The 24,133-nt window shown below is 39.3% G+C and overlaps 1 protein-coding gene across 2 annotated transcripts; it reads right to left on the reverse strand.

The window, feature by feature from the left end:
- Positions 1-5,360: 5,360 nt before the first annotated feature.
- LOC118006812 (molybdopterin synthase catalytic subunit) lies at positions 5,361-16,668 on the reverse strand. Of its 2 annotated transcripts, none has more exons than XM_034999612.1 (7): positions 16,569-16,668; positions 15,457-15,578; positions 13,737-13,881; positions 10,559-10,686; positions 9,610-9,760; positions 8,597-8,720; positions 5,361-5,429 (listed from the first exon to the last, which is right to left on the reverse strand). In XM_034999612.1, the coding sequence occupies exons 3-7, from the start codon at positions 13,832-13,834 to the stop codon at positions 5,361-5,363; spliced, it is 570 nt and encodes a 189-aa protein (XP_034855503.1). In that variant the 5' UTR covers positions 13,835-13,881; positions 15,457-15,578; positions 16,569-16,668. The 2 variants fall into 2 exon arrangements, with proteins under 2 accessions (XP_034855503.1, XP_034855504.1); XM_034999613.1 differs by lacking the exon at positions 16,569-16,668 and adding an exon at positions 16,161-16,490.
- Between the last annotated feature and the right edge of the window lie 7,465 nt (positions 16,669-24,133).

Raw genomic sequence — 24,133 nt, forward strand, 5'->3', positions numbered from 1 at the left:
CTAGAGGCCCAGCCTATGCTACAGGAAGTAGGAAGTTGCCTTTCTCCTTCAGGATGCCCAACTTGCTAACTTGACTGGCTGGCAGGGACCTAGTTTGAATTTTCAGAAGATGAGTAATTTCTTTGGCATCCTTCCTCCTTCCGGACCAAGCCACTCTCCCACCTCCTGGTGCCCCCATCTTCTAGAAGCTCCCTGAGGCACTTCCCATCCAGTCATCCAGAGTTAACCACCTTCCCTTGGCCCTTGGCCCAGTCTCCCATTCCTTGGGGGCAGCTGCTCCCCTCATACCTCCAGGGATGAGGACGAAAAATCATCTCACATACTTATGTGAATAATCTCCTTAACTCCAGGGAGCTATTTTCATTTATTGGTAAACAAGTAAGAAAAATAAGCCAGAGTGAATTTCTAATTGTTGGAATTTCAGGCAGTTTAAAAAAAAAAAAAAAAAAAAAACACGGGAATTTGCAAGAAACTACAAGGAGATATTGGAAACCACCAAATTAGCAGTTATACCCTCTGGGTTTGTGTGTTGCTGGAGGACTTAAGCTTCCAGACGAATGACTCCCACCTGGGCAAGTTTGATCCCTAGGTAGCCTGTTGGTCCCAACTCCTGAGACATTTATTTGGTCAGACAGGGATGAAACCCATTAGTCTGTTTTCTAACGAGCATCCCAGTCACTGATGTAAATGAACTGTCTTGGCGATACACCACCCATTTCTCCTTCTGCACTTTGTTTCTGAGCCCACACATTCTCCAGAAGGGACTGGGAGAAAGGCAAAGGGACTATACACTGCAGTGTCTGCATTAGAAAATGGGAAGACTGGGTTGGAGTTCAGCAGCAATGCTTTTAGCTTTAAAAGGCTATGATCTGGATTTCTTGTAATAACAATCCTCCAAAAACCTGACTTTGAAAACAGGCATATGCCCGTGTGCATCTGGTCCCGACTGCCCTCCTGGCCCAACTCCTGTGAGCTATCTCAAGCTATCTACACTGTTTAGTGATTTATTTTGTATTTGACAAAGCAAAACGGGGGGGGGGGGGGGGAATTAGCCATAAAATGTCAGGGGTTTATAACAAAACCATGGTATTCTCTAGATGTGCTAGAGCCCAATTCTTAGTACAGCAGTGTGGACTCTGAGTCCAAAACTTCTGAGAGTAGAGGAAAAACATCACTAAGTTGATAGAGTATTTAATAAACCATCTAACTACTGTACACATATACATACTAGTTCTTCAGGGTGCTACACAAGGAATTCTAGCAGGTCATTCCTTTCTTACAGAAGCACTAAAACCCACGGTGAATTTGGGAGCCTTGGCCAAGCCGTGGCTTAGGTAATCTACCTTGGCAGCATTGTCTCCATGAAGTAGCTGGGTTACTACAAACTAAAAACTTAGCCACTGGTCTCTGTACCATTTATTACCCTAGGGCAGGGTTTCTCAGCCTGGGCACTACTGACGTGAGGGGCCAGGTAATGCATTCTTGCAGGGGACTGTCCTGTGCCTTGTAGGATGTTTAGCATCCCTGGCATGGAGCATCCTCTGCCCCAAGATGTGACAATCAAAAAATATCTCCAGACATTGTATCACGCCTCCTGGGAGGCAAAATCACCCAACTGAGAACCCCAATACACTAAGAGCAAGTGGCCTAATATAAATACACAACTTCCATCATCAGATCAAAATTTGAGGCAGGGCTCTAGTATTTCTCAAGCACTTTTAAGCAAAGGCGAGGATTTATCCAAGAAATTAAAACAAAACCCACTGCTTGAAATAAAGTTATGTATTCCTATTCAGCCACACTTTTGTTTTAAAAGTAAGTATAATATGGGGCTTAAAAGATACCATCTTAAAGTTTCCATTTCATAAATGGTATATAGACAAGATCTGTAGAATGTGATTAAAAACAGTTGCTTTGTGCATGGCTGCCACATAAGCCATTTAGAAAATAGTAAAATAGTTTGTGAGGAAGCTGCCTTAAGACTTGAAATGGTGCATCATTCATTTTAGCAGCAAAAGAACTCCCCAACTAGAAAGAAATTTTTTCTAGCTGGCAGTGTTCTTTTTATAAAATAGAAGTTATCTATTAACTGTGAAATGAAAACTAAAACCAATTTATCATAATCACACAAGTGATTATACTAAAAGCTATTGTAAAGGTATAATTTTATAATGTATTTATCTATTCTGATATGCAGCTATAAGTTAATATATTAAAAATCTCAAGACATTAAACAGAAAGCAGGATCCCTCAAACTGAGCACCCTGGCCCATCTTTGGTATTTCAGTTTGCACACAGAAAATACCTGTACCCATGACTTTTTGGGATTATGCCCCTCATGTACATTAAGCATACCCATTATAAACAATTTGAAAGGCTAAACATCTAAAGGTAAAAGATAAACATGAGGGTAAAATTTGAAATAAAAATGTTAACCACGTCTTTGAACCTTAATGAAAATGTAGCCATATGTAAATACAAAAAGATGGTTTCATCTGTACTGGATTTTGGCAAAGTCAAAAATGTATATATTGCACAACTATGTTAGAATTGTATATTTTTTAAAGAGAAACTGTCTTGGATATTTTCCTTCATGTAAAGTATAAATCTTTAAGATGTAATTAACTGGTTTTTGCCTTTTTTCTCTCCACAAAAAATATAAAAATGTATGCATGTTCATCTAATTGTACAATTCATTTCTGAGAAACAAATCGAATTGGAAAAGTAATCAACATTCATATGAGAAAAACTCAAATATGAGAATCAAGCAAAAGTGTTATTTAACTGTAAACACTCTTTATACCACATTATTATAATTAAAATAGCTTTGAAAATAAAGTTCTATTACTTTGGACTTTTAATTTTATGGCTCGTATATTTATTTCACTGTATTTATCTTACACACTCTGATGGAGTCTTGAACGTGTTCTGAAGCAAAGTAAGAATTGGAAGGATGTAACTAATCTCTTAAATTACTAGCAGTGACCACAGGATGTTCTGTAAGAACCTTAAACTACCTTCATGGTTTAAGGACTAGGTGTAAAACCTTGCCTCGCAATGTGTGTCCACAAATAAGCAGCACTGCATCACCTGGAGCCTATTACAAAATGCGTATCTCAGTGCCATCCAGAACTACTGAACGCCAGTGGGAAGTTTAGCAAGATCCCCAGATGACTCATATTACATTACATAGTAAAGTCTGAGAAGCACTGCTCTAAAGCACAACTTCTCACGTGAAATAAAATGTGTGCTTGGAAGAGAGAGGAAAAAACGTTGGCCAACTGTTGCAACTTGCCTAAGCAGTCATCTGAAGTTGTTTGTTTGGTTGTTTTTTTTTTTAAGGTTTAGTAGTAAGCAGGAGGGTTTAAACATTTTAAGGATTAAATATGCTGAAGTTATTATGTGTTAGGAAAGATACAGAGCAAGCTTACCGACTGGCCTTCACTGTAGAGACGGCACATTAATGCAAAGGTTGGGTGGCACATGCTTCCATCTACATCGATGCACAAGCGTGTCCCATTCCCAGATCAGGTGACCTCTCAAACGCTTTCCTCAACCTTGCCCATCTCAGTTCTGGTGAACCAAGCTGTCAGGGCGGCTTACCACGGGACTACCACCAGTGAGTGTGTCTGGTATGTACCGTACACTAAAATACAACTATGAAGAAAAAGAACATGAGGTTTGTCACAGAACAGATCTATATTTTAAGGCTACCACTTTGTCCCAAATTGGAAAATTTTATATTTACTCATTTTTTAAAATTCCTCCTACTTATTCTACATCACTTTTTAAAAACTATAAACAGCATTTTTAAAAATTCCATCCTCATCCTATCATAACCCCTCAATATTTTAAATTCAGGTACCAATTAGGCCCTGGAAATAATCTTCCTCAAAGCCAGACACTACTGTTCATCTAAGAACCACTCCAACCCTAACTTAAAGAAAAAGGCTAACTAAACTGAAAGTTTGGTTCTTTGCAAAAGAAAAGGAACAGACTAAACAGCGGACTCAAGCTGCTCTTACTGTAGCCCTGGCTCTGCTGCCCTCTGCCGGGTCAGCTACGAACTACATCACAGATCACTCCCGCCTCAAGAGACCTCTCACAACTTCCGCGCTCTGCAGACGGCAGAGTACAGGAGCAGAGCGGAAACCCACCCACTCATGCATTCAGCCAGATACCTTCACACAACAGCTACACATGTGCCAGGTGTGTTTAATCTGGGGCACAATACTTAACACCAACAGCATTTTCCAGTCCATGGTAGTGGTGGGGACATTTGACAGAGATCCCCTGACCTCAGGAAGTCTAGAGTCCAGTGATGGAGAAAACTAACAGATACAGTCCATCAGGTAGCATTAAGGGCCACAACAAGGCAGAAAGCAGAGTAAGGGACCAGGACTCCAGTTTGAAATAGGATAGCCAGAGAAGGCTCTCTGAGGAGATAACATGTAACCGGGGATTGAAATAAAGTGAAGAAGCAGACTGTGGGAATACCTGGAGGAAGAGCATTCTAGATAAAGGAACAAGTAAGGGCCCTACGACAAACTAAGCTTGTTGCAGACCAGCCACAGCAAAGCAGGGGTGCCTGGAGCAAGCGAGGAGCAGGGGGGAGCCCAATCACAGACTGTGGGCCACGGAGAGGACAGTGGGGGTTCTAGGATGGGACTGGCTCTCAGAAGGTTCCAAGGAGGATGCAGTGACTCAGCGGGAGGCAGAACAGCAGCAGGGGACTGTCAGGCCAGAGCAGCAGTCCAAGAGACATGCAGTACTGGCTTGGATGAGAGATGTGGCAGTGGAAAATGGAAAGACATCCAGGAATCCGTTTGCAAATTCTCCAATAGGTTCGCTCAGGGATTGGAGATCAAGACTCAAAGTACTGGCTTCTTGACCACTACTTCTCACAACAAACTGAAATATATTGTGACTCTAATATCATATTCAAAGGACAAAACCACCCATAAAATCATAAAGTACTTCATTCATTGACCATCTACTATTACCTTCAAAGAAAATAAAATCCTTTTCATTTTGCTTCTCATTGGAAAACACTTAAAACATTATGTAATCTGAAATTCCTACTTCATGGAAGAGTATGTCTACCACCAACATCTCCCCTCACATTTCAATTACTCTCCCGCTTTTTCCCTAAAGCCTCTCCTCTATCTCCGGTTCCTGCATAAGCCCTCATCCTGAACACCCACTTGCTTTTTGTCTCCCTTTTGTCACATTGTACTGGTGTAACATAAGAGACTGTACTTCATTAAACCATCCTAACTTCTGGGAAAGAAAAATCAAAATATGGTTAAAGACAGAGGTTTACCAAATTTAATTTTAGTATTCTTTAAAAAATGTATGACTTAATCACTGGTTGTCCAAAAGCATTCTTTGTTTCTTTTCCAAGATGATGATGATTCTTCATACATTTCCTGAAAAACAGAACCATAACAGGTATTCAAAACAGAGTGGCTTAAAAATTCAACTACCTCTGAATAATTCAGGCAAATGAATATCACATCTGTTTAAATCTGCTACTCTTCTAACAATCCAACAAACATTTGTATGAGGCACTAAGAGTAGAAAAATGAATAAACATGTTGCCTACACTTAAGGACTCCCAATCCAGTGGGAGAAACAATAGACAAGAAGATCTAACAAGACAAGGTACAACCACAGAATGGAATAAACAATTCCATTCGGGACCATGTCGGGAGACAACCTGAGCAAGTTCATGCCGGGAAAATGGAAGATCATTAGTTGTAAACATTTTTTTTCTTTCCAAACACATCTATTACTTCAACATTTCTAAATATGTTTTTCCGTAGGCAGAAGGGGTATTTCCACTAGGTGTGAAATTAAGTGACCACCCACAGAAGGTCCTAAGTAGGTTTGGGCTGCACCCTACCAACAACTGTGAGTGTGTGCCCCACCTATCCGCCTACACCTTGCCTAGATCACTAATGATCTCAAAGCACAGGTGGGACTAGAACCCCACAAGAATTTAGATACTTCTTGGAAGGGAGGGGAACAAGAATGTATCACTTTTTCTTCTCACTCTCCTGTCAGATCTATTCCTGAGGGACAGAAATCCAAATTCGACTTTCCTCTGAACACCTGTATACCCTTCTCACCCTCCACACACAGAAAAGTAAATAGAAAGCTCAGCTAGTCCTCCAAGTATAAAAATGAGATGATGCCCTAACTCCTGCCCACTTTCTTATTCTGGAGGTCTACCCTCTCATCTACTTTCTGTCAGCTGGCTGTCCCTTCTTCCTCCCTGGTAAAGAAAACTACCTCTGCCACCCGAGCTCACAACTCAATGTACAATGCTCTTCCTACTGCACTCTATTCAGGAAACGGCCTCATGTAGTCCATCAAAATTGTGGCAGCTTTGTTCATAGCAAAGCCACCATCTATCTGAGCTTCACTAAGCACCAGGACAGTTTTCTCTCACATATCCTATCTTCAAATCCCAAAGTATCCCCTTATAAGAATGGGTTTCAGTTTTTATTCAGAAAATAGGGTCACTGAATTTCACAGGCCCTGGGTCAGAGTCCCACATTTGCTTGTCTCCACCACTGACTGAGGTGGTAGCCTCCTAGGAAAGACTCACCCTCTGGTCCTCTGCTCTGGCCTTCTGATCTGAGCGGCTAATTCATTCCTCAGCTTTGCCACCAGCCAAAATGTTGTAGGCAATTCTACGCTCTTAAGTGCAATCAGAAGTTTGAGAATTCAGAATAATCCCACTGTTGTTACTACACCAGGGAAGAAATTAGGGAGTTGGGTCTTTTCATCCCTTCAGAATGTCCTCTTTAACCAGAGATTTGCTCTTCTTGATTGGTTTGATGTGTTGACAGAAAATGAGCTAGAATTTCCTATTTACATTTTAAAAATCCACTCACTATGCAATTTCTCCGGAGGCAATACCCCACCCTTTTCTTTTCCTAAAAAGAAGTTCTTTGCTCTTTTGCCTTCAGAAATCTGGTTTTTTTTGGTTTTTTTAAAGATTTTATTTATTTATTTGAGAGAGAGAGTGAGAGAGAGAGAGAGCACAAGAGGGAGGAGCGGAAGAGGGAGAAGCAGACTTCCCGCCAAGCAGGGAGCCCGATGCGGGACTCGATCCCGGGACTCCAGGATCATGACCTGAGCCGAAGGCAGTCGCTTAACCAACTGAGCCACCCAGGCGCCCCCAGAAATCTCTGTTTTAGCTATTGCCTAAATAGCCATGAATTATTCCCACTCTCCAAAAGAAATTCAAAGGAATTCTAATCCAAAGAAAATGAATTCATATATGAACCAATGGGACCAGTCCCGACTAGGAATTCTAGTTGTTACTATCTATTGAGACCTAATCTGTGCCATGCATTCTTTGGGGCATGTACTTTTCATGTTTAACAAACCCTGGAAAGGAAACATTACATAAACACCCTATTCCACAAATAAACATGATTCTATAGAGTTAGGGAAGACCCATGAATACAAGATCTGTATGTAATCTTATTCCTTGTCTTTTAAAAATTTGTGAGAAACGGCATCAGAGAAATCCAAATCAAAACCTCAAAGAGATACCACCTTATGCCACTCAGAATGGCTAAAATTAACAAGTCAGGAAATGACAGATGTTGGTGAGGATGCAGAGAAAGGGGAACCTTCTTCCTACACTGTTGGTGGGAATGCAAGCTGGTGCAGCCACTCTAAAAAACAGTATGGAGGTTCCTCAAAAAGTTGAAAATAGAGACACCCTATGACCCAGCAATTGCACTACTGAGTATTTACACCAAAGATACAAATGTAGTGATCCAAAGGGGTACGTGCACCCTAATGTTTATAGCAGCAATGTCTACAATAGCCAAACTATGGAAAGAGCCAAGATGTCCATCAACAGAGGAATGGATAAAGAAGATGTGGTGTGTGTATATATATAATGGAATATTATGCAGCCATCAAAAAAAAAACACAAAAAAAACAAAAACTATAATCTTGCCATTTGCAATGACGTGGATGGAACTAGAGGGTATTACGCTAAGCGAAATAAGTCAATCAGAGAAAGACATGTATCATATGACCTCACTGATATGAGGAATTCTTAATCTCAGGAAACAAACTGAGGGTTGCTGGAGTGGTGGGGGGTGGGAGGGATGGGGTGGCTGGGTGATGGACATTGGGGAGGGTATGTGCTATGGTGAGTGCTGTGAATTGTGTAAGACTGATGAATCACAGACCTGTACCTCTGAAACAAATAATACATTATATGTTAAAAAAAAAAAAAGAAGAAGAAGATAGTAGGAAGGGAAAAATGAAGGGGGGAAATCGGAGGGGGAGACGAACCATGAGAGACGATGGACTCTGAAAAACAAACTGAGGGTTCTAGAGGGGAGGGGGTGGGAGGATGGGTTAGCCTGGTGATGGGTATTAAAGAGGGCACGTTCTGCATGGAGCACTGGGTGTTATATGCAAACAATGAATCGTGGAACACTACATCAAAAACTAATGATGTAATGTATGGTACTAACATAATAAAATAAAATTTAAAAAATAAAAATAAAAATTTGTGAGAAAAATCATGTCCAAATGGCAAAAATAGACATTTCCTTACCTTTTTCCATATGGGCACCTTGGCTTTTAAAGTATCAATGGCATAGCTCACAGCTTGGAGGGATGCGGCCCTATGGGCTGAGGACACAGCGATGATAATGCTTGCTTCTGACACTGGAACTAAGCTTTAACAAAAATGAAGAAAAAATAATGCCATTTCTTCTGAATCTAGTTAAAGAATCTACTAAACAGATGAAAAAAAAAAAATTCCAGTAAAACATTCGTACAACTAAACATCCAGTTCTGTTTTACATAAACTTCCAGGTTAGTTAAAAAACAGTAATTGATCCAAATTGCATTCAGCAGAGGGGATGCTGAGGTGGTGGCTAATTTGTTAGCATCGATCCATTAAACCTGTCTGATGGGCACTGAGAAAAAGGCCTTTCAGTGATTCTATCTGATTCAAACAAGGCACAGTGCCAGATAATGCCTAGAGACACAAACTTACTGCATGGTGAGTACAATGTAGAATTTAAAATATTAAACAGAAATAAATAATCATAGAATTGGTAAAATTAATAAAATTAAAATTATTAATAATAAAATAGCAACTAATGGAAAATAACAGAATGGAGTCTCTATTCCCGGGTTCTTTTTAAAGCATGGAACTCCACTCTTAGTGGTACGAAAAGACAAATTAATTTAATGACCTTCAAAGGCATTTACATAAAAAAAAAAAATCTATTAACAGACTTGTCATACAAACTGAGTCCAGACTATGAAACAATTCTTTAAAAGGCCTTAAGGACTTTAGCACACATTAGCACAGGCCATCTGTGCTGGGGGGGGGGGGGGGCTTGGAGTTTTGGCACATTTGGACTTTGTTACAGCATCAGCCACTCTCCAAATGTTACAATGTAACACCCAGAGTGTCTCCACTCTGTCTGCCAGCATCACTCACAAACCTTCCTCTCATGGTAATACAGGATTCCTATGGAAGATTCCAGAATCAGAATCAGTACAAAGATGGAAAACAACTGCAATTAACGTTTAAATTGCTAAAGGAAATCATACCCAAGTCTATGAAACACTGCTATGTGTTTGACTGGCCATTTCTGCCGAATGTCACTACAGATCTTTCTGATTTCATTTTCTGCCATTGGGAGATATGCTTCATATTCTAAGCTAATGACTTTTTTCCCTTCAAAGTTATTTCTTGTAGTCCCTAAAAAAAAAAAGAAAGAAAGAAAAAGAAAAATATTAAAATAAGGTTTTTCCTTACAATAGAAACAACACATTAATAGAAAAGAGGATTATTTTTTAAAAGACAAGCAGCATACCGATTTGTCTAAAAAATGCTTTCAAATTTTCTAAGAACAAAAACCTGGTTAGAAAAATTAAAAATAGAGGCGCCTGGGTAGCTGAGTCAGTTAAGCGTCTGCCTTCAGTTAAGCGTCTGCCTTCAGCTCAATCATGATCCCAGGGTCCTGGTATCGAGTCCCACACAGGGCTCTCTGCTCAGTTGGGGAGCCTGCTTCTCCCTCCCCCTCTGCCTGCCCCCTCTGCCTGCCGCTCCCCCTGCTTGTGCTCTCTCTCTCTCTGTCAAATAAATAAAATCTTTAAGAAAAAATAATTATCACAAAGATATAGAAATAAAATGACACTGATTAGGCAAGCATACCAAAAATACTCATAGGACAAACCAATATGGGAAACATTATGCTCCCAGGATTATCATTAAGTTAGTATCACTATCATTTTTCCCCCTCAATATTTGGAAAATACAGAATTCTCCCTGCTCGTAATGACTTTTATCCTACTCTTTTAATGCCTTTAATATAAGTTAATCTGAAGATTACTAAAACAAAATAAGAACCAAAAAAATTTCTACCCACCACCATGGGTAATCTTGGCTTACTGTTCTCAGTATCTTAAAATCCTCTATTAACATTGAGCGTGGGAAACACTTGCTAATTTCTCTTGTCTTATGCAGTCAACAGATGCTGTGAACATGACAACTCACCTACAAACAGGGATACTGCACCACAGAGTGGAGAAATCACCAACTGTGAGGCTTCATCTATGGACAGCTTCTCAGTGGTGAATTTTATTATCTCTTTAGCTGACTCTTCAACTTCCTTCAGCTCTTCCCTAGAAGATATTAATAAACCTTAACATTGGTATTAGAGGCAAAACACCCAACTTAGACTATTTTTCAATTTATATTTTTTGTACATTAGATGTGATAGAATAATAAAAATAAGCAGGTGTAAAATTTTAGCAAAATCCAGCATGTTTATAAATATTCCTAATGAATCAAGGACAATATAAAAAGGAATTTACCATTAACAGGATCAACTTAAAATGTAATCCATCTCATGTGCCACTTTATTCCAAATTCTGGAATTGCGGCTCTTCTCTCCCATCATGGGGTGGGTCAGACATCGACACTCCATCCACACGCATGTCACCTCTAACCACTCTATTTCCATGCACCACACCCAAACTGCCTTTTTCTTTATCCAAAAAGAAGACAAGGAGAACAAAAGCAATGCTGACTCCACAGGAACTGGACTCATTTTATAACCAGACATAATCCAGTTAAGTAACTGAAGAAATAAGGAAATGAACTGCGTGCCTATCACCAGATGTCATACAAAGCCCTTTGCCATGCATTTCTCATTTCATTCATCAAGCATCTATTACATACTCACTAAGAGATCAACCCCATGCACTAGACAAGGACCAGGGAACAAACAACCTGGCTCCTGCCCTCAGGGCACCTACACAGGAATGGAGAAACAAAGCAAGAGAGAAAAATTATATACAGGGGTAACATAAACAGGGTTCTGAGACAGAACATGGGTGCTGGGGAAGAAGGGCTGTGTAAGAGCATCAGGGAAAGCCTTTCTCAAGAGAGAGTATTTAGAAGTGAGACCTGAAAGATAAGCAAGCAGTCCTGTAAAGAAACGGGAAAATGGGGCGCCTGGGTGGCTCAGTTGGTTAGGCGACTGCCTTCGGCTCAGGTCATGATCCTGGAGTCCCTGGATCGAGTCCCGCATCGGGCTCCCTGCTCGGCGGGGAGTCTGCTTCTCCCTCTGACCCTCCTCCCTCTCATGCTGTCTCTCATTCTCTCTGTCTCAAATAAATAAATAAAATCTTTAAAAAAAAAAAAAAAGAAAGAAAGAAAAGAAACGGGAAAATGCCCCCAGGCAGAGACAGAATGGCAAATGCAAAGCCTCTAGGACAAGAAAGACCAAGGTGTGTTCCAGAATCTAAGGGGACGCTGGAACCCAGGGTTCAAAGCAGGGAACAGATGGGCTGAGAATGGGCACGCAGGTCGGGCTTTGCAGGATGAGGAGTCTGGATATAATCATAAATCCTGAGGGATTTTATTCACATTGAGAAAGAAGGCTCAGAGGAGTTGAGGACTCCATTCAAGGTGACTCCAGTCAGGGACTCCCACTAAATCCAATGTTCTTTTCCCTATACTTCCAGCTACTGAAAAGAAAAGCACAAACATTCACATTCCACTGGATTCTAAGATGTTTCAACTTCTGTACATGCCACCTGAGCTTCTTACAAGAACTTATAGGTAACCCAAACATGGTCTATGCTCTATGAACTTGGAACCATACCAAATTCCTACAACTTGATTCTATAGGGACATGGATTCTAAAAACCCCATGATACAAATCCTGTCAAACACCTTCAAACAATACATAATGCTGTTTGAGTAATCTTCCTAAGCTTTCCAAAGAACACCTTTAATCTCTTTCTCTCTCTCTCTCTCTCTCTCACACACACACACACCCCTTTAATGGCAGCATACTATTTTCTGAATAAATTCCAAACTCAAGAAAATGGCATTTTTCTAAAATCATGGTGGTGATATGGTTACCAGTTTCCCAGTAAAACTGAGAAAAATATGACAAGAAATTCTACTATTTCCAAATAGTGGGACTAAGAAAGATCCAGTCTTTACCGTAACTTGCTTTGCAATATATATTCTTCACTTTTGGGGGCACTGCCCTCCAGCAGAGTAGAGGAAAAAAATAGGTGAAAAAAATAAACTGGCATCCTTGGTATGTTCCTTTCTTTACTGAAACCAAGGTTTTGCCATTGAGTATGGTATTTACTCTTGATTTTGGAGAAAAGCCCTATCACATTAAGAAAGGGGTTTTTTTCATTCCTAACTTACCAAAAACTTTTAATTAGGGATAATCATTAATTTCTACATTATTTGCTCTTCAACTGTCAATAAATTAAGCCTCATTCTGTCTCTCCAGACTACACTAAGAGATATTCTTATGCATCATCCTACTTAGATAAAGACTATGCTGTTTGGGAAGATGCATTGGGTCCTAGAGCTACCTGCAACACAGCTATAATAATAAAGCTGTTTCTTTACACCTGGAAAATGGTAAGCTTTCTTGTTAGGCACAGTGATCTTTTTACTTCCTGACTATGCAATCTTTCTACATTTCTCTGTACCCAGGAGAGCTATTATCCTGTATTAATAAACGTATTTGTGAGGGCGCCTGGGTGGCTCAGTCGTTAAGCGTCTGCCTTCGGCTCAGGTCATGATCCCAGGGTCCTGGGATCAAGTCCCACATCGGGCTCCCTGCTCGGCAGGAAGCCTGCTTCTCACTCTCCCACTCCCCCTGCTTGTGTTCCTGCTCTCACTATCTCTCTCTGTCAAATAAATAAATAAAATCTTAAAAAAAAAAAAAATTAAATAAATAAATAAATAAATAAATAAATGTATTTGTGAAAAAGTAGAGAATCCAATAATCTGAATTCAAATGTTGGCTCTGCCATTTATTAGCTATGTGATCATAGACAAGTCTTTTAACTTCTCTGAATTTCAGTTTTCCTTCCCGCAAAATAGGAATATTAATACTCCAGCATCCAACACTGTACCTGACACATAATTTCAATAAACCATTTCAAGTGGAGAGAATGAACATGTCAAACTGACATAAAATTAAACTGCTTACAAGAGAACAGACGTTGAGATGATACACAGATATGTATAAGTCTGTCTACTTATATATGTATAAGTCTATCAACTATTATAGCAGCAACTCTTTACTGGCACAGACTTACGAAAAGCATATACTTAAAGCAAATCATATACAAGTTATCATCTATGTGATCCTTTTCCACAAAATTGGTTAAAAAAAACATATCTCACACACCCAAGTGGCTCATGAGCACTACCCTCCACTAATGGGGGGGATAATGGCAATTTCGTCTCCCGACCGAAGCTGGAGGACTTGATCTCCAAGCTCGACATATTCTTGACGGACAGCAAATATCACCTGATTTCTGACATCAGCCAATCTGAAGGGAAAAAAGTATAATTAGAAGTATCAATGTTGTGTTAGACCTCAAATCTCTTCAGCTGCAACTAAAAATATCACATTAAATATTACTTCATGAAGCACCACCTGCAGTTACTAATTAAACCAATTCATATTCTGCAGCGAAAGTACATATCCCCTGAAGAACATACTTATTCACCACAAAGAACACAGTAAACTGCTAACAACTCTTTAATGAGTGTTGTGTCTCAGGGATTTAAACAACCACCCAACCCCAGCAAAAAAAAAAACTAGATCACACAACATTCAGACCAGGTCAAGAAAAAAAAAAGAGAGATTTCCTAATCAGTACATGCCCTCCCCAGGAGATCTCAGTACACAAGTATACTAAGTGTATCTCAGAATTTTCCCACAAAACCAGTGTCTCCCAACAGGTAAAAGGTTAAAGATAAAGCAGGACCAAGGCCACATCCCATTTCATCAATTATCAGGGCACTTTAAGAGCAACTCAAAGGGGCACCTGGGTGGCTCAGTCAGTTAAGCGCCCAACTCTTGATTTCCACTCAAGTCATGATCTCGGGGTCGTGAAATCGAGCTTCGAGTTGGGCTCCACGTTGGGTGCAAAGCCTGCCTAAGATTCTCTTTCCCTCCCCCTCTGCCCCTTCCCCATGTTCTTGGGGAAAAAAAAAAAGAAAAGAAAAAAAGAAACTTAAAAGATGAAATCAAGAAACACTTTTCCCATTAAACCTACATTGTGGAATATCTTTTACAATGCACTAGGACTTCCCAGTTTAAAAATCTATACAGGGGCGCCTGGGTGGCTCAGTCAGTTAAGCGTCTGTCTTCGGCTCAGGTCATGATCCCGGGGTCCTGGGACTGAGCCCCATGTCAGGCTCCCCTGCTCAGTGGGGAGCCTGCTTCTCCCTCTCCTTCCCACCTGTGCTCTCTCTCGCTATCTCTGTCTCTCTCTCAAATAAATAAAATCTTTAAAAAAAAAAAAAACCTATAGACTTAAGTGACACAATTAAAATTCCTGGAACTCCTTCAAATAAGCCATAATTATACTTCATTGCAAAAAAGGACCTGAGGTAGGAACAAAAGCAGTAAATTACAGATTTTTAAGAACCAGAAAAAAATGAAATACTATGAAAACTCGATTCAGCAGTAGCTACAGTTTGTGAGCTTTCACTTTTCTTTTAATCTTAGAAATTTCTATTTTGAGTTCTCTAAAGAAGGGGCAGGACATAAAACTAAAGCATAAGTTTTCAACCTAATTTGTAACAATCCCATGTAATGTTATAAAAATGCAGAACCCACATTTTCAGTATTTTATAAATTATAAAAGCAAATATATTCATGTCCCTTTGGCAGTATTCCAGCTCTCTGTGGTTATTAGTAAAATATCTTTAGCTTTCTTTAAGAAATTGTGCATTTTTAGATACCAGAATTTATTAGCAGTTCCAGAAAAACACGTCTACTGACCCTTTTTGACATTAAGCATGGAAATAAAAATTAGCTTTTTTTCTCTAATCATTTACACATTTTTCAATGTTAAAAAGTGCTAATCATATGCATTCTACAAATTTTTAACTACCCAGGATGTCGTGCTTCTATCTCATTCCACAGCTGCAATGCTTTTATTTCCTGTGGCACAGAAATGGTCTCCGAGCGAATTCCTGCTATCTCAGCACTTTTTGCAAAATACAACACTTCAACCTGAAAAGGAGAGGAAATGCCTTTAACAGTAACAGTAATAGACCTTTTCTGTCTCGGTGAGCTTTTCTTTCCAATTACTTTAATCAAAGACAAATTTTATAAATTAGAAATAATTAAATCACCCAAAAAAATGTTAGTATAATTACAAGTTCAAATTTTGAAAACTCTTTGTTTTAAGCACAATTCAGATTAATTTCCAAATGCTTTTCGGTTTTATGAATGTAAACCTGCCACAACAAAACCCTAACGGTATCTTCTTAAAAACCATTAAGTTGTCCTTTATTTGACATTAAAATTATAGCATCTTTTATAAACACTTAAGCAGTGAACTGATGTCTGAGTCAAGAGATAAATTCCATATAACCAAAAAAAATGAGACACGTCTTTCACGCTTGTCATATGACCCTTGATTTCAGTCCACATTACATCGAACCCAGCTGCCAAGGATTAAGTTATGCAACATACAAACCCTGACTCTGTAAAGGCAGGTGGGTTTGATATACAGGTTAAACTGGTATTTCCTAGGACAAACCTATGCCGTCAGCCTGGTATCTAAGAAATCCGACCAATTAAATAACCCACCTGTCCCAGTGTGCAAATTAGAGGTTTGGAAATAATCAAGGGTTTGCAAATGCATATATGAAGCACCTTTTTCCACAAGAACTCTTAGTTAAATGCATGAACTTGAAAACTGTCTTTGCCAAAACGTATAATTATAGAAGCATGGGGGCGAAGTCGAGGGTGCCTTTAGAAACCTGTGACGCCGTCACCTCGGAGACCAAGAGTTCGCGGAGAGAACTTGACCTTCCTTCGGGCAGCCCAAGTAAAGCCTCCGCAGCCCGGAGGGGCAACACTGGTGGTAGTGGGCGCGGCACCGGACGAAAGACTCGACTAAGGTGGCTGCGATGAGGATCCGGCTGAGCTGGGCCGGGTCCGTGGAGGGAGGAAGGAAAGGGGGCAGATGCACCTGTGAGGGCGCCCCACCCTTACCTGACATCGCAACACCATCCCGCCCGGATCCCCAGTCTGGTATTCCGACCGCGGAAACGGAGCAAGGTTGACGAGAGCGCAGGCGCAATCTGACGGCCCTTTCCGCCCACACAGAGCCTGCGCAAAACTAGCTCCGCCCCGCTGCTCTCCCAGCACGGTTCCAGCTGCAGACGGCTCCGCAAAAAGCTGGTGGGTAGCGGTGGCGAGCTTCAGCTGTAGGTATCACGAAATGCGGGACGGGCTGGCCGTTCATGCCCGTCTTCTTAGATGAGAGGCCGAGGTGCGGGAGAGCAGACACCGGTCTCTACTGGACACTTGTCACCTGCGTCATGGAAGTTCGGCTTTCCCGCTCGTTCACCTGTAGGCTTGTCTTTGACATTTCTTATCCACCCCGACATCCGGTATATGATTAATGTCCCTTAAAGGCAAAGCATTCAATTTATCAGAGTATTCGAACTGTGTCAGATTTACACTTTCCCGGTTTACTAGCTGCTCAGTAATTTGTCCAATTGCTATCTGTCCATCCAACATTTCCAACTTTTTATCAGCAAGAACTCTGTTTTAAATTGCTTACATAGTTTTGTGGATAACGCTAGGCGCCCCTCCCCTTGGAATTCACAGTGCTGGATGTGAGACAGTCATAAACCATTAATGGTAGTCAGTGTACCAAAGGCAATATTAGAGGTACATGTTACATTTCATGGGGGCGGTAAGGGGAAAGTGCCTGGTCACCTGAGGAGTATAGTCTAGGAAGTCTTCACAGAGGCATGCCTGAGCTAAATCTGCTAGAATGAGTAGCAGCAATGTCAGAGTGAGGGTAGGGATGAGGGAATTTCATTAAGGTGTGCCAAGCCAGAGGGGTATAAAGCAGCATTATGAGGTCACAGAAGGGCAAATAGTTGGCAAGGTGGACATGCCCCCTGCAAGAAGTACTGGAAATGAGGCTAGATACCAGGTAGTTGTAGCCCGTGGGAGGAAAAATTGACAAGAACTGACTAACACCAACATATATTCCTATAAAATTACTAAACATCAAGGATAAAGAATTACATTCACAAACATAGGAAAACAGGGGAATGATGACAACAGCCTTAGACTTCTCCATAAGCCCTAATGCCAGAAGATGGTGCAACATCTAAAAGAGGCTAAAAACAAAAGCATGACCCAAAATGTTACGTACAGCCAAATGGATGTTGTAAAAGGCCATAGCCTAATACTCCTAAATCTGCAAAACCTCAAAAAATAAAATATCCAAGAGTCCTTCTTTTAAAATCTCCTCAGGCAAAAATCCAGTCAATCAAGAGAGTAATCGAACTAAAAACTTGGTAATAAAGAAGTTAATGGTAAAAACAAAGCAACTAAAGATGAGATTTTAATCCATTTAAATTTTTATAAAACAAAGACATCAGGGCGCCTGGGTGGCTCAGTTAGTTAAGCCTCTGCCTTTGACTCAGGTCAAGATCCCAGGGTCCTGGGGTTGAGTCCTGCGTTAGGCTCCCTGCTTGGTAGGGAGTCTGCCTCTCTCTCTCCTCTCCGCTCATGCTCTCTCTCACTCTCTCTCAAATAAATAAATAAAATCTTAAAAAAAAAAAAAGACATCAATTGTGGGATTAGGGTTATGGAATAAAATGTAAATAACATTGAAATAATTTTTAAAAAGTTATAGAAACTGCCCCAAATTGGAACATGTCATTACAAAATACAATTTAAGCCTCTTAATATTTTTCATAATCTTGTTTCTTAATTTTAGAAGGATCCTTTAGGGGTAGCTATGTCTTGTGAATAAATAATAATCTGATGATTTTTAATTCCCTACTTTGTTGTTAAATTCAAGTAAAAAGAAAAATCTAAAAAAGAAAAATAGCACAAAGTATAATTGCATTTAAAAATTATATCTATGTAACTTTAATGCCCGGAGAAAAGGGAAGGAATAACATTCACCAAATGATAATAATTACGGTATCTGGGTAGTGGAATTATGGATGATTTAAAAAATACTTTTGCTTTCTTCTTTGAAAGTTTCTGTGTTGCTTGATTTTAGAAGTAATTTGTTTATTCTATAAATATTGAGTGCTCATTGTTATTTAAGTACCAGGGACACATCTGTGAACTATAAAAGTAAGGTCCTTGCCTCATAGAGCTTACATTCTAGTTAGGAAGACACTATATGTAAAAAAAAAATAAATAAACAAATAAAAAAATAAGGACAGTTTGTGATGAACGCTTAGAAGGAAATGAGTAGGGAAGGAGCAGGGTGCAGGTTTGTTAGGATGGTGGCGGGGGTGATGAACATCGCTGGACGTGAGATGACATCTGAAGGATGAGAGGAGCCAGCCTTGTGCAATGCTGGGGGAAGAGGCAACCTGGCTTTGGGTAGGAAAGACTCTGCATGTTTGAAGGATAAAAGAGAGGCCAGTGTGGCTGAAATGTTAAAAAAAAAAAACAAAAACGAGCAAACGAGCAAGGCTGGTGAGATGATTTTGAAGAGAATAAAGGAAACCTGGACATAGAGATTCTGGGAGGTCCTGAAAGCCAGTGTTGCTTTTTACTTTCAGTGGAAAGCCACATAGAAAGACGCACACACACACACACACACACACACACTTAAAGATATGATTCTGCATCTGCTCTGAGCCATTTTGAGGAGGCTGAGCACAAATAAGTCTAAAAAGAAGGCCAATGAAGACTTATCCATGATTTTTTTAATAATGTGAGATAATAAGTTCCTTATTTTTCCTAAATATTTTCTGCCATAATTTTCAGCTATTAAATAGTAGGTATCTGGTCATGTATTTTACCCCATTATCAGGAACTCTTCATGAAATGCTACTTACTTCAGTGACTTTAGGCAAGTTGAAGACTATACTCATATACTATGTTAAAAAATGGAAGGAATAGGGGTCCCTGGGTGGTTCAGTGGGTTGAGCGTCTGCCTTCAGGTCTGGTCCTGATCTCGGGGTCCTGGGATTGAGCCCTGTATGGAGCTCCCTGCTCAGCGGGGAGTCTGCTTCTCCCTCTGCCCCTCCCCCTGCTCATGTTCTCTCTCACTCTCTCTCAAATGGGTGAAATCTTCAAAATAAAATAAAACGCTATGATTCTGAATGGTTTTAAAAAAAACAGAAAAATAGATTTTCAAGTCTTAGTCCATATGCAGGCCCTTATTATTAAGTGTAGCTGGACTTGTGAAAAGTGAAAATATCTCTGAGGAAGAAGAAATTTCAACTGTGTGGTGTGATATCTGTAGACACTTGACTAATATCTTTAATATATTTTTGGTAGTATTTGAACTCCTCATTAAAAAAGTGTATGATGCATTAGTTATTTTTTAAAAGACTAGTTCAACATAAACTCATCCAGAATTACTTGTTTTAACAGGTTACCCAGCTAATGAACAGCCTACCAGAGTGCCTTGTACTTTGTAGGTATACAAAATATTGTTGATGCAGTTTTGCAACTGAATGAAATTATTTACAAAATAACACATTCTTCTTGTATAATTTTATTCATGGGTCGTTTTCAATGAAAACATAAAAACAAGTATACACTATATACGTTAGTTTATTCAAAGAAATAAAGTCAAAAGAAACATGCCCCCTTGTGGTTACCTATTCCCACTTGCAAACCCTTCACCTTCTAAGTGGAAAGTAAATACAAAAGAGCTTTTTGCAAATGGTCAGCTTTTCACTGACAGCATTCTAAAGCCAATATACAATCTTCCAGTTTTAGATGGCAGAGGAAAACCAGATCTCAAAATTTCATTTCTGCATAATCTAAGATATGCACAACAAATAGGTTAAAGAAAAAAAACCAGAAAAATACACCACACAGTGGTTGTTAGCTAATGAAAAATACAAAGGCTCTTTTAAGGAGCATGGTGTGGGCTCTAGAAAGCTCCTACTACTGACTTTCTTAATACTCTTTAAGAGGGAGAACTGAGGAAAACAAAAACCTGAAAAATCTTACCAAAGGAGAGTTGGTGACACAGAAATCTTTATAAAAATAGGAAGCCCATCCCTTCGGACATAAAAAATTGATTTGAGGCAATTGCAGGAGCAGGGAGAGGCTGAGCCCAGAATCCTTAGGGACAGCCCAGGAAAAGTCCTCCTTGTCTTAAAGGTGCTCAAGAAGTGAGTCAACCCCACCTATCACATACCTGTCAGCAATTTTAAAGTAGAAACAACTGATGCCTGAACACAAGGTAAGACCTCTTGTATTACTGCCTCTCCTTAGAAGTGGCAAAAGTTCCAGATGCCCAAATCCAAGTAGAAATTGAGGAGGAATCTGAAGCCCAAGTTTATCCCTGGATGTAAAGGGATATCCCAGACATTATGAAGTTAACCCAGATGAAGACCTTTAATAAAAGTGCAAGAGAGAACAGAGCCTAGTTTGGCCAATAGAGGCTGCACACAGGCCTAGCTGAGAAAAATTTCTTCCAATCCTTTACTCGGCCCACCCCATGCCCTCAGGCTATAGATGCTTCCTCCTCTGTGCCTCAGGGGTCAGCAAACCTTTTCTATAAAGCACCAGATAGTAAATATTTAGATATCCCAAGCCATGTGATCTCTGTCACAGCTACCCAGCTCTGCTATTGCACCAGGAAAGCAGCCACTGACACTACGTAATGAAGAAATGTGGTTTGGTTTCAATAAAATTATTTACAAAAATAGGAGATGGGCCAATTTGTAGTACACGCCATATTTGCTGACCTTTGCAGTGTCACTCATAAAATGAGGGGAAAGGATGGAGGTGGAGGAAAGGGGAATTTAGCTACATTGTAATCGCATAAATACGTTTAGACAAATCTTTACATGTTAAGCATCAGTAAATTAAGAAACAGGAAAAAAAAGTATAAAAAACAAGGGAAAATATACGTCAGCAAAAAATGATTAAAACTAATAGGGAAAAAAATGTAGTATGCAAATGACAGATGAAAAAATATCTTATAGTAGAAAGCAAACCCCTTGTACCTTCCCCCAGAGTGCTTTATAAGAGAATTTATAAGGACACAAATTTGTATAAGACTTCAAGGTAAGTTAAAAATACAAAATAAAAAATAAAGCTTATATGGAAATATAACTATGAACTAACATATGACTAACATATGACCAGTACAGAACAAAGAATAAATATATAAGAAGATAAATACAACAGCAGCAGAGACTCAATTATTAGTTTAGAGTAGAATTGTCCAGTAGAATTTCCTGCAGTGATTGGAATGATCTATAGCTGTGCTAACCAAGAGTAGCCACAGTGACTACTAAACACTTGAAATGTAGTTAGTGCACTCAAGGAACTAAATTTTACAATAAAAAGTTTTTAATTAATTTAGATTTAAATAGCCACATATGGCCAGTAACTATTTATGGACGTATAGGTCTAGAGGAAACTCTGGAGAATATTACAACGAACACAGAGAAAAAAAGAGGTTAAGCAATTACAGCGAACATAATAAATATAAAATAGGTATAGAGACCACAGAACATAAAGACAAGCTGTGTCAATGAGTGAGAAGTCTAAACAAATGGAATATGACATGAATTTTAAATCATAATAGAATATAATTTTCCCAAATGCAGGAGGAATTTATGCCGCAGATTCAAAGGGCACAGTGTATTTTAATAAAATTCTGAAACATCACAATGGACAATAAGATATTTCCTGGTCTTTACTGAATTTTCAGAATAAAATTTCTTCAGGTATTCAAGAGGAATTTTTTTTAAGTTACTTAGAAGTGGAAGAAAATTGAGCTACCTTTTGATTTCTTTACAATAACATTTAGCATCAGAAGACATGAACCACTGCTGAAGGAAAGAAACCAAGCCTAAAATGTTTCACATTCAGACATACTGTCATTCAACCACAAAGACAACAGGTAAAAATGAAAGAATTTGAGAAATATATTACACATTGTACCATATTACAAAATCTTCCTCAAAATCTGACAAAGAAGAAATAAAATGAAAGCCATTGTGAAAACGTTGCTGGCAAACTTTAAACCCATGTAACTATTTAATCAAACTTGAATAATCATGGAAACTATGGTCAGAAAATATAAATACATTTTAAGAGGTAAATACTACCCTATAATAAAATACCTTAGGCCTGGTTCCCCAGAAGCACAAGCTGAAATGAGGATTTAAATACACATTTATTGAGGAAATGATCCTAGGAAATGATCCTAGAAAACTGTTGGTTAGGAAGTGGGGGAAAATAAGGATGGGGAAGCAAGCAAGCAAGTGTGAAAGAACCAATTTCAGGCAAAACTTCAGCATAACAGAGATGAGAGTGTCTTATTAAACCTGGCAGTTTGAACATGTATATTTACCTCTTCTCCCTCTGAAAAAGTATGGTAAAAGGAGAGGGAAAAAAAGGCATAAACCCATAAGGATGAGGAGAATAGGAAAGACAACAAAAGAAAAGTGTTGGAAGCTAGATAGTAGATGGGACATTTCCAGTTCTGGTCATGATTGAGTAGCTGGATTGAGGCTTACCTTCTCACAAAAAAATTAAAATCTGGAAAGATATATTAAACAACTGTTTGCACACACTGGATTGCAAGAGCTAAGGTCACTGAAGGAAGGAAAGCACATGTGGTAAGCCTCACCTTAATTCCAGCTTTCTCCTTAACGGTATTTTCCAAACTTTGGCACAGGGAAATAGACGCCAAGAAGAGAGAAGGCAGATCGGAAAGAAAAGAATGAAGACAAGATATACTGTGCAAACACTAACCAAAAGAAAGCTGGTGTGACTGTACTCACAAAGAACAAAATAAATTTTAAAGTAAGAAGTGTAAGAGATAAAGAAGGATATCACATCATAATTAAAAGGTCAATTCAAGGGGCCCCTGGGTGGCTCAGTTGGTTAAGTGTCTGACTCTTGATTTCAGCTCAGGTCATGATCTCAGGGTCGTGAGATTAAGCCCCGATTTAGGGTCCACTCTGGGCAAGGAGTCTGCTTAAGATTTTCTCTCTCCCTCTCCCTCTGCCCCCCCCCCCAAAAAAACAAGGTCAATTCAAGAGGAAGGTATAACATTCCTAAATTAGTATACACTGTATAATATCGCTTTAAAATACATAAAGCTAATATTGACAGAACTAAAGGCAAAGGTAGATAAATCCACAATCACAGTTGGGGATTTTAACACATGTCTATCAATACATGTCTATCAACTGGTAGACAAACAAGCAGACAACAGTAGGAATAGAGAATATTTGGATACAACAATTAATCAATTTGATTTCATTGACATAAAGAACACTATGTCCAACAACTGCATAATTCTAGGTTGAGTTGTTTTTCTTTTGGTACTTTGAAACTGTTTCTCCATGGCATTCTAGTTTTTATTTTCTCTTCTGTTACCTTACCTTTGTTTCTCTACACCTAGTGTGGTTTCCGCCCCACCCCAACCCCATCGTTTTTTTAAAGTTTTCTCAATATCCTATTTGTTTAATATATTTTGTCCATTTTTTAGCTGTTTCAATTGGATGGGTAAATATTTTCCATATTACTCATCTTAAAGAAGAGGCTTTTTCCATAGCATTTTGGAATAGAAGCCAGAAAGATAT

The sequence above is a fragment of the Mirounga leonina genome, unplaced genomic scaffold, assembly GCF_011800145.1.
Source record: "Mirounga leonina isolate KUSES-001 unplaced genomic scaffold, KU_Mleo_1.0 Mir_99, whole genome shotgun sequence".
In the NCBI taxonomy this organism is placed as follows: domain Eukaryota; kingdom Metazoa; phylum Chordata; class Mammalia; order Carnivora; family Phocidae; genus Mirounga; species Mirounga leonina.